At 72.1% G+C, this 10,257-nt stretch overlaps 2 protein-coding genes and 1 long non-coding RNA gene across 3 annotated transcripts in view; 2 read left to right on the top strand and 1 right to left on the bottom strand.

Annotated features, from left to right (window-relative positions):
* The first annotated feature begins 470 nt into the window (after nucleotides 1–470).
* LOC128901735 (uncharacterized) lies at nucleotides 471–2,084 on the top strand. The gene is made up of 4 exons (XR_008463517.1): nucleotides 471–594; nucleotides 984–1,077; nucleotides 1,232–1,317; nucleotides 1,946–2,084. It is a non-coding gene; the product is annotated as an uncharacterized LOC128901735 (long non-coding RNA).
* Nucleotides 2,085–6,683: 4,599 nt separating this feature from the next.
* SNRPD2 (small nuclear ribonucleoprotein D2 polypeptide) lies at nucleotides 6,684–9,229 on the bottom strand. The gene is given in 4 exon segments (XM_054183917.1): nucleotides 6,684–7,142; nucleotides 7,144–7,165; nucleotides 8,292–8,471; nucleotides 9,085–9,229. Coding segments are annotated over 4 exon segments (357 nt in total). The 5' UTR covers nucleotides 9,087–9,229; the 3' UTR covers nucleotides 6,684–6,989.
* Nucleotides 9,230–9,658: 429 nt separating this feature from the next.
* LOC128901734 (hypoxia-inducible factor 3-alpha-like) overlaps nucleotides 9,659–10,257 on the top strand; it is an 8,638-nt gene continuing 8,039 nt past the window's right edge. The window contains 1 exon segment of the mRNA XM_054183886.1: nucleotides 9,659–9,728. Within this exon segment, the coding sequence (XP_054039861.1) occupies nucleotides 9,706–9,728 (23 nt within the window). The 5' untranslated portion in view covers nucleotides 9,659–9,705.

The following is a 10,257-nucleotide window of genomic DNA, read 5'->3' as shown; positions in this document are numbered from 1 at the left end:
GTGGGGGGGGGGATGTCACAGGGCCACGGGGACAGGGACATGGGGGTCACGGGGCACGGGGACATGGAAATGGGGGGGGGTGTCACAGGGCCATGGGGACACAGGGGACATCAGGAGTCACTGGGTCATGAGGACCCAGGGATGGGGACGAGGGGGGGGGGGTGTCACAGGGTCATGGGGACACGGGGTTGGGGACCGGGGGCTCACAGGGCCATGGGGACAGGGACAAGGGGGACAGCGGGGACACCAGGAGTCACAGGGACACGGAGCGGTTCCAGGTTGATGGGGACACGATGGGGACGGGGGGGGGGGGTCACAGGATTGGGGGGGGGATGTGTCACAGGCCCATGGGGACGAGGACAGGGCAGTTACAGGCCCGTGGGGACACTGGGGGGGGGACGGGGGTCACAGGGATGGGGACGGAGGGGACCCGGGGCGCTCGTGGCCAGGACGCGGGGGCGGTGGCACCCTGGACACGTGACCGGGCTGGGTGCCACCCCCCCCCGCGGTGTCCGTCCGTCTGTCCCCCCCCCGCGGTGCCCTTTGCGGTGGCAGAGGACGATCCAGGCCGGGCTGAGCATGAGGGTCCTGCGGGTACCGAGGGGGGGGGCGCCACGATGAGCTGAGGACCCGTATTGAGGGGGGGGACAACGCGGGGGGGGGGAAACGGGGGGCGTCCGGGGGGGGACGACAGGTGGGGGGGGGGGTGTCCCTGGGAGGAATCTTTGGGGGGGGGGTGTCATGGGAAGAGCCCTGTGAAGGGGTCACGGAGGGGCTCTATGGCGGGGGGGGGGACGGACATGGGGCGGTCCTATGGGGCAGCTATAGGGGCGACGCGGGGGGGGGGGTTATGGGGAGCTCCCTCCAGAGCGGAGATTTATGGGGGGGGTGAAGGTGACCGGGGGGCCGTCCCGGGGCGGGGGGGGGGGGGGAGTCCGGACACCCCCCCCCACACACACACCACCACCCCCCCCTCCCCCAAGGCCGCCCCCCTGGGGCTGCTGCGGTCGCTGGGTCCCGCCGCCCCCCCCCCGGCGCCTCCACAACCGCGTCCCTGAGCACCAGAAGCTCTTCCAGGTGAGGGGGGGGGGGCCCGGACGCCTGCCGTCCCTTTTGGGGGGGGGGGGGGCAAGGAGGGGGCCCGGACGCCTGGGTCCCCTGGCGGGACAGGGGGTGGCGACCCCCTGATGTCCCTTGTCGCCTCCCCCCCCCCCCCCCCCCCCCCCCCAAGGAGGACAACGGGCTCCCGGTGCATCTCAAGGGGGGGGGCCATGGACTCGGCCCTTTACCGCCTCACCACCCTCATCTGCTCCGTGGGTACGGCGGGGGGGGGGGCAGCCCCGGGGGCGGGGGGGGGACACGGTTGGGTTCTATTTTTAGCCGGGGCAGGGAGGAATGTCCGCCCGGACGCCTGGGTGCCCTGGGGGGGGCGGGGAGGGGGGGGTGGCTAAGGAGGAGCGAGAGCCCGGACGCCTGAGTCCCTTTCGGAGGGGGTGAAGGGGGGGTCCCGGACGCCTGAGTCCCTGGGGAGGGGGCTGGGTCCTGGATGCCTGGGTCCCTGGGGGGGGGGTCCCGGATGCTCGGGTCCCTTGGGGGGGGGGTCCCGGACGCCTGGGTCCCTGGGGAGGGGGGGGCGGTCCTGGATGCCTGGGTCCCTTGGGGGGGGTCGTCCCGGATGCTTGGGTGCCTTGTTGGGGGGGGGGGGTCGCAGACGCCTGGGTCCCTGGGGAGGGGGGGGGTCCTGGATGCCTGGGTCCCTTGTAGGATGAGGGGGGGGGACCCAGCTGCCTGCGTCCCTTGGGGGGGGGGGGGTCCCGGACGCCTGGGTCCCTGGGGGAGGGGGTCCTGGATACCTGGGTCCCTTGTGGGGGGGGGTGGGTCCCGGCTGCCTGGGTCCCTGGGGAGGGCAGGGTGTCCCTGACCGCCCCCCCCCCCATCCCCGCAGGCACCTGCTACTCGCTGTGGGCGCTGGCCCAGGCCTCCATGCCCAAGAAGAACTGAGGGGGGGGGGCCGGACGCCCCCCCCCCGCCCCCCCCCCCCCCAGCCCCTGCCAATAAAAGGCTTCAATGAAGCTGTCGCCCTGTTTGGGGACACCAGGGGACACACACACACACAGGCGGGGGGGGATACGGGGACAGGAGGCGCCAGAAACAGAAGGGATTTTATCGGCCAACTCGGTGACGGCCACTGTCACGGGGGGGTCCCCAAGCGTCCCCAGGGTGTCCCCGTCCCCTCCAGGGCAGGACCAGCCTCCCCCCGGCGAATAAATAGTTTTGGGGTTAAAACCACCAGGAACGGGGCCAGGGTGGGGATGGGGACAAGGGCAGGGACAAGGACGGGGAGAGGGACGCGAACAGGGACAGAGAAGGGCTGGGAACGAGGACAGGGCTGGGGACACCAACGCGGGTAGGGAGAGACAGGGCTGGGGACATCAGGGGGACAGAGGGCCCCCCCCCCAGCGTGCCGGCGTGGGCGGCCAGCAGCAGCTGGAGGGGCGCGGGGGGGTCGGTGTCACCGTCCCCGTCCTTGTCCCCGACCAGCCGCACCACCCGGTCGTGCTGGCGGCTGAACTGCCGGGCCCGCTGGCTGCAGGGGACAGAGGGGGACGCTGCGGGGGACCCCACCGCCCCGGGCGGGGGGGATGGAGGGACGGAGAGGGACCCAAGCGTCCGGGTGCCCAGTACGTCCCGGTACGTCCCGGTACGTACCGGTACGGGCGGCGCTCGGTGGGGCTGAGGCTGCGCCAGAGCTGGGCCAGCTCCCGCGTCACCACCGTGGAGGCCAGACCCGGGTGGGCACTGGCACCGTCACCGGCGGTGTCACCACCCCAGGGCATCCCCTCCTTTGCTCCCTCCTCCTCTCACAAAGCTCGTGACCCGTCCCCCCCCCCCCCCCAGCTGTCCCCATCCTCCCCCGGGCCCACGCATTGTCCCCAGTGTCCTCCTGGGGCCCCTGTTTTGTCCTCGGGGTCCCCGTGTCCCCTCCTCCCGAGGTCCCAATGTTCCCATCATCCCTGGGATCCCCAAGTCCCCCCCCCGGTCCCAATGTTCCCCCATCTCCCCATAGTCCCCCGTTGTCCTTCAGGTCCACAGCCCCTCACGACCACCCCCACCCACCCCCCATGTCCCCAGGGCCCCCCCCTCACGTCATCCCCGGGGTCCCCGTGTTCTCCCCGGTGTCCCCATGCCTCCATGATCCCCATCCTCCCTGGGATCCCGATGTCCCCACAGTCCCTGTCCTCCCCGCTGTCCCCAGGTCCCCATCCTCCCTGGGACCACCCAGGTCCCCCTCCTCATGTCATCCCCCGGGTCCTCGTGTCCCCCCAGGTCCCCCCCCCGCCAGGGTCCCCATCCTCTTGAGGTTCCCACATCCCTGTGTCCCCATCCCCCTGGGGTCCCCAGGTCCCTGTGTCCTCCCGGCGGTCCCCATGTCCCCATCCTCCCTCGGGCCCCAGCTCCTCCCCAGATCCCCATGTCCCCTCCAGGGTCCCCATGTCCCCCCTGGGGTCCCAATCTCCTCACAGCCCCCATCCTCCTTCAGGTCCCCAGGACCTCATGTCCCTCCCCGGGGTCCCCATGTCCCCAGCCTCCCTGGGGTCCCCATGTCCCCCCTGCGGTCCCCATGTCCCCAACCTCCCTGTTGTCCCCATGTCCCCAACCTCCCTGGGGTGCCCACCTCCCCCCCAGGTGCCCATGTCCCCCCCGGGGTCCCCACATCCCCCCCCTGTGGTCCCTGTCTCCCCATAGTCCCCACCCTCACTGAGGTCCCCATGTCCCCAGTGTCCCCGTGCCCCTGGGGTCCCCGTGTCCCCCCCCGCTGTCCCTGGAGTCCCCACCTCATGTAGGCTTTCCGGTTGAGGCAGCAGAACATGATGAACCCATTCACGCATTTCTTCTTGGGGTGGCGGGGGGAGCCACGCTGTCCCTGCTGTGCCCCCCCCGTCCCCATGGCCACCCCGGGGGTCACAAGGATGCCATCGGCCCCTGCCACCTGTGGTGCCGCTGCCAGGGCCTGCGGGGACAGTTGTGTCCCCTGGGGGTGACACCGGGGGGGGGTGACAGTCCCCACCTGCGGGCTCAGATAGACGTCTGCGAAGAGGTCTGGGGGGGGGCGGGGGGGGGGAGATGGTGACACTGAGCGGACACACACACACACACACACAAGGTCACCTCCCCTTGCCCCGGCCCCCCCAAACCACCTCGTAGCACGTTGCTGGGGGACCCTGGGGGGGGGGGGCGAGGCCAGCAGGGAGGGGCTGAGCCCCAGCAGCCCCCCCCGCTGCGGAGGGGGGGACAGGGGAACCCCCCCTGCTGAGGTCCAGCGTGCAAAGCCAGGGGTCCTTGCCGTCCTCCACCTCCTCCTCCTCCTCCTCCTCCTCATAGGGCACCAGCTGCTGCCTGGGGGGAGGGGGGGGGGGTCTCAGCGCCTAGGGGTGCCCCCCCATCGCCCCCCCCCGCCATGTCACCTACCTCTGTGCATCCCCGGCGCCGGGTCCCCCCTCCACAGTGTCCCTGTCCCCAGGGTGGCCTGTGGGGAGGAGGCGGGGGGGGGAGGGAGTTGCATGGCACTGAGGGGGGGGTTTTCCCCCAGCTGTGGGGGGGAGTTCCGAGGGGGGCGAGGGGGGGGGCTGTGTGTGTCCCCATTACCTGCCCCCCCCCCGGGCGATGCTGATGCTCCTCTGCAGGTAAAGGATGTACCCCAGGACGTTGTCCAGCACCTCAATCTGCGGGGGGGGGAGTCCGGGGGGGGGGTGTGTGTGCAGCCACCCGCCCCAGCACCTCCCCAGCCCCCCCGTCTCCCCCTCCTGACACCCCCCCCGGCACCCAGCCCCCTCCGAGACCCCCCCCCCTCAACACGCAGGATGCGCCCCCCCCCCCCCTTTCCCCCAGCACCCCCCCCCATGTCCCCTCCCCCAGGGTGCCCCCCCCCGTACCTCGGTGCGAGGTGCCCCCCCGCTGTCGGGCCAGGGCACCATCTGGGCCAGGTTGGGCAGCAGCGAGCGCCAGTCCCGGTGGGGGCGGCTGTGGGGGGCGAGGGGTGTAGGCGGGGGAACATGGGGGGACACCGGGGGGGGGGGGTGACATGGAGGGACACGGGGGGGGGGAAACACGGGGGGGGTGGGGGTGTAACCGGGAGGGACACATGAGGGGACACTGGGTGGCCCCGGGGGGGTGTAGGGGGGAGGACACTGGGGGGACACACCGGGGAGGGGGGCTCAGCGCGGGGGGAACACATGAGGGGATGGGGGGGGGGGGCACACCAGGGACAGGGGAGGGGCGACGACAACACATCGGAGGGTGACATGGGGGGGGGAGATACCGGGTGAAGGAGCTTTTGGGGTGGGGGTGGCATGGGGTGGGGGTGGGGGGGGTGACACTGGGTAACATGGGGGGGGGGCACGGGGGCGGTACTGGGGGGGGGCGGGACAACGGCGATGCAGCGTGGGGACATCCAGGGGGTCACACGGAGGAAGGGGGGGGTGGGGTGTGTGGGGTGTATCACGGCGGGGGTGGGGGGGCCGTGACAGGCGGCGGGACGACGGTCCGTCCCCGCCCCCCCCCCCCCCCCCCCCCCCGCCACTTCCCGACCTTCCTCACCGGTGCCTGCGGGGCGGCTTCGGGGGCATCTGCGGGGGGAGAAACGGCCGGGGTCAAACGGCCCCGGGGGGGCGGAACTCAGACCTGGCCCGGGGGGGGAGGGTGTCCCAGACCCGGGGGTACCGCGGGGTCCCGGCCCCGGGGGTGTGTGTGTCCCAGACCTGGGGAAGTCGGGGGATGGTGGGGGGGGGGGGGGGGGCGGACGCTGATCCGTGGGGGGCCGTCCCGGGATCCATGGGGTGTCTCGGGGGGGCCCCGGGCCCGTGGGAGGGTCCCGGTCCCAGGCCCAGGGGGGAGCTCAGACCCGGGGGGCGGTTCTCAGGAGGGGCGGGTACCGGGCCTGGGGTTCTGCTCAGTCCCGGTGGTCCCGGTCCGGGGGAGGGCCGTTCCCGGGGGAGAGTCCCAGGCCCGAGAGGGGTCCCGGGGGGGGGTCCCGGTCCTGGTCCCGGTCCTGGTCCCGGGGGGGGCGGGGCCGCCGATTCCGCGCTCGCACCTCGCCCGGCAGCCGGCACGCGAAGAAGGAGCTTCGCGGGCGGGGGGGCGTGGCCTGTGCACGCAGGCGGAGCCCGCCTTAGCGCTCCTCTGATTGGACGCCTCCGCCGCGGGGGGCGTGGCCTGCGCGGAACCACGGGGGGCGTGGCCTGCGCGGAACCAATGGCCCACGGGGCCGGATACAGCAGGGGGCGGGGACAGCGTTAGTCCCGCCCCCACGCCCCGCCCAGCCCCTCCCCGTTTTCCCGCGACGGGACAAAGAGCGGCCGGGAGCTGGTGACGAGCCCGGGGCGGGTTCAGTGGACCTGGGAGCGATTCGATCGGCCCGGCGGGGGCGGATGCGGCCGAGGGGGGATCAGGCCGGGGGGGTTCGATCGACCCCAGGGTGTTTAATGGCTCTGGGGGGGATTCGATGGACGCAGGGCGGGAACGGGCTGGCAGGGTTCGATTGACAGCCCGGGGCGGGGGTGGAATCAGGCTGGGGGGGGGGTTTCGATCGACACCCCCGGGGGGGAAGATCATGCTGGGGGGGTTCGATCAGCCCAGGGTGGATTCGATGGGCCCCGGGGCGGGGGCACCACAGAGACACCAGGTAGTAACAAACCAGGTTTATTGCCCGTGGGGGGGTGAGCACAGTGCCCGGGGCAGGGGGGAGGGGGCACACATGACAACATGACAAGCCCAATTCTGCCCACCCCAGGGGGGCTCGGCCCCCCCCCCCCAAACACCCCCTGGGGTAGGGGGGAGGGCAGGACAAGGAGGGAGCCCCTGGGGAGGCCCCAGCCCCAGGGCAGCATACAGAGGCTCAGGCGACGCCAAGGGAGCACGGCTGGGCACCCCCAGGAGGCTGTAAGGGCAGAAGGGGTCCCAGGGGACCCCGGGGCGGGGGGGGGTGTCCCCTACTTCCCGGCGATGAGGGGGTTGCGCAGGACGACGATGACGGAGTCCCCGCGCAGGAACATCTTGGAGATGTAGCGGTCCTTGTTCACTGGCTTGGACTTCTTCTTCCCCTTCCCACTCTTGGGCACCTCCGTCCACATCTCCTTCACATGTCTCCAGCACCATGTTGCAGTGCCTGGGGGGAGACGGACATGGGACGCATTTGGGGTTGCCCCCCGCCCCCAGGCCGGGGGAGGCGGGGCTGCGGCTCCCCCGAGAGGACACGGGGCAGGGGACATGAGTGAGACCAGGGGAAATCTGAGGGGCCCTGAAGGGATCGAGCTGGACCAGGGGAACTCACAGGGCAACCCTGGAGAACGTGGGGGACCATGGGGGAACCCTGCAGTGACCCTGGGGATCGTTGGGGGAGGGGAAGGGGACATGGGGGATTGTGGGGGGACCCTGGAGTGACTTTGAGGACCCTGCAGGACATTGGAGACCCTGGTAACCTCTTTGGGGGCCCTGGGGTGACCGATGGGGACATTGGGGGACCATGGGGTAACCCAGAGGACCCTGAGGGGAATGAGCAGGACCAGGGAGACTATGGGGCACACAAGGGTGACTCAGGGAGACCCCGGAGGACAATTTGGGGTGACTCAGGGGGACACTGGGACACCTTAGAGGTCCAAGAGAGCCTTTTGCAGACCCTGGTGTGACCCAAGGGAAGATTGGGGACCACGGGAGGGGACCCTTGGGGACATAAGGGGTTTGTGGGGGGGACCCTGGAGTGACCCAGGGGGACATGGGGAACCCTGAGGGGACCCCAGAGTGATCCAGGGGGACCCTGGGGTGACCCAGGGGCACACGGGGATCTTGGAGTGACCCTGGGGTGACCCTTGAGGACACGGGGGGACCGGTGGGGGGATCCTGGCGTGACCCAGAAGGACATTGAAGACCATGAGGGGGGACCCCAGAAATGACCCAGGAGGAGACTGGGGACTGTGGGGGGGACCCTGGGGGGACTCAGGGGGACACTGGGGACCATGAGGGATCCTGGAATGACCCAGGGGGACATTGAGACTGTGAGGGGACCCCGGGGTGATCCAGGAGGACATTGGCGAGATCCTGGGGTGACCCAGGTGGACACTGGGCGACCATGGGGGGACCTGGGGTGACCCAGGGGGACATCATAAACCCCAAGGATAAAAGAGAGCAGGACCGGGGAACCCTCAGGCACACTGGGAAGCCCCAGGTCACGTCAGGGTGAACCCGCAGGACATCAAGGACGCCTTTGGGGTCACCCTGGGGACAAAGGTGCAGACCTGTCAAAGGCCTTCACGCGTCCCAGGAGCTTCTTGTTGTTGCGGCAGTTGATGAGGACCTGGGTGTTGTTCTTGACGGACTGGGTGAGCACGGAGAGCGGCCCCGTGTTGAACTCCTCCTCCTCCCGCTTCTGCAGCTCCTCCGGCGTCATCTCGCTCTTGGGCTTGTTCAGCAGGCTCCTGCAGGGCCAGCAGGGGACATCACGGGGACGCCGCAGGGCAGGGGAGATGGGGACCAGCACGGGGGGACGCTGTGGATGGTGGGGCTGGGGGTGCGTGGGGCAATGGCGGGGTGGGGGTGGCAGGGAACGCGAGGATGGGGAACAGGGGGTGGCAGGGAACATGGGGATGGGGAACCGGGGGTGGCAGGGGGCACTGGAGGTGGCAGAGGATGCCAGGATGGGGAACAGGGGGTGGCAGGGGACACGAGAGTGGCCGAGGACACACTGGGGACAGGGATCTAGGAGTAGCGGGGCCACCACGAATAGCAGGGGACACCGGGATGGGCAACAAGGGGGGCACGGGACATTGACATGGGGAACTAGGGCTGACAGAGGACACGGGGATGGGGAAGAAGGACGCCCGGAAACGAGGAACCGAGGGCGGAGGACCACCGGAGACAACGGGGGGGGCCCCGGGAGCCTCCGAGCGGGGTCTTGGGGGCGGCGAACCGGGGCCCGGGGGCAGCGCCGAGGCAGCTGGAACGGGACGGGACGCAGCCTAGCCTCCTTCCATCGATCCCGTCCCACCCTCCACACCTCGCCCCGGCCCTCCCTGCCCCCCCCCCCCTCACATGGCGGCTCCGCTCCGGTCCCGCGTCTCCACTTGCGCGCACCGCCCGCACGTCCCGCTTCCGGGTCACGGCGCCTCCGCAGCTCCACTTCCGGGTCACCGCGCCGCGGCGGGCGGCGAGGCGCCAAGACGCTTGCGCGGAGGGGTGAGGGGCGGGGCGGAAGGGAGGGGCGTGGCCGTCGGAGAAGGGGCGTGGCCTCGGCGCGGCCACGGCGGCAGGATACGGGATGGGGCGGGGTCTGGCGGGGTGACAAAGGGGCGTGGTTTATGGAGGCGGGGCCTCTGGCCGGCTGCCCGAGGGGGCGGGGCTTAGGCGGGGGGGTTGGGACCCCATGGGACCCGAAGCCAATGGGGCGGGGCCGGCGGGTGGTGGGCGGGGCCTGGGGGCCCGGGCTGGGGGCTTTGGCCGTGGGCCAGGGGGTGGGGCCACAGCGTGGGGGGCGTGGCCGGGGCAGGGGGCTTTGGCCGGCGGCCCGGGGGGAGTGGCGGCGGAGGGGGGGGGGGGGGAAAGGAGGGGGGGGGGGGGGGGGGGGGGGGCTCGGTCGGGGAGGGGGCGTGGTCGGGGAGGGGGGCTCGGCGCGGTGGGGTGCGGGCGCGCAGAGGGCGGCGGCGGCGGGCAGCCATGGACGGGCGGCCCGGGGCGAGGTACGGGGCAGGATCGGGCCCCCGGGGGCGGCGGCGGGACAGGATCCGACCCCTGGGGTGGGGGGGTTCGGGGGGGGGGGGGGCGGGGCCCGATGGGGGGTGCCAGGGTTCGGTCCCCGCGGTGGGGGTCAGGATCCGTCCCCCGAGGGGGAGTCCCCGGGGGGGTGTCAGGATGCGGCCCCCGTGGGGGATCCTTGGGGGGGGGGGTCAGTATCCGACCCCTCGGGGAGTCCCAGGGCTCGGTCGCCCGGGGGGGGGGTCAGGATCAGGCCCGCTGGCAGGGGTCCTGGGCCAGGGTCCCAGGCGGAGGCAGGATCCGACCCCTGGAGGGGGTCCCGGTCCGTGGTCCCCGGGGGGAGCAGGATCCAACGCCCCCGGGGGAAGTCCCTGAGTCCGGTTCCCGGGGTGGCACTCCTGGGGCAGGGTCCCCGGGGGGAGTCAGCATCAGTTCCCCTGGAGGGGCTCCGAGGGTCCGACCCCTGGGGGAGGGTGTCATGATCCGACCCCTGGGGGGGATCGTGGGCCCAGG

This window comes from Rissa tridactyla, chromosome 27, assembly GCF_028500815.1.
Source record: "Rissa tridactyla isolate bRisTri1 chromosome 27, bRisTri1.patW.cur.20221130, whole genome shotgun sequence".
Classification (NCBI taxonomy): Eukaryota; Metazoa; Chordata; class Aves; order Charadriiformes; family Laridae; genus Rissa; species Rissa tridactyla.
This window is presented reverse-complemented; position numbering and strand designations above follow the sequence as displayed.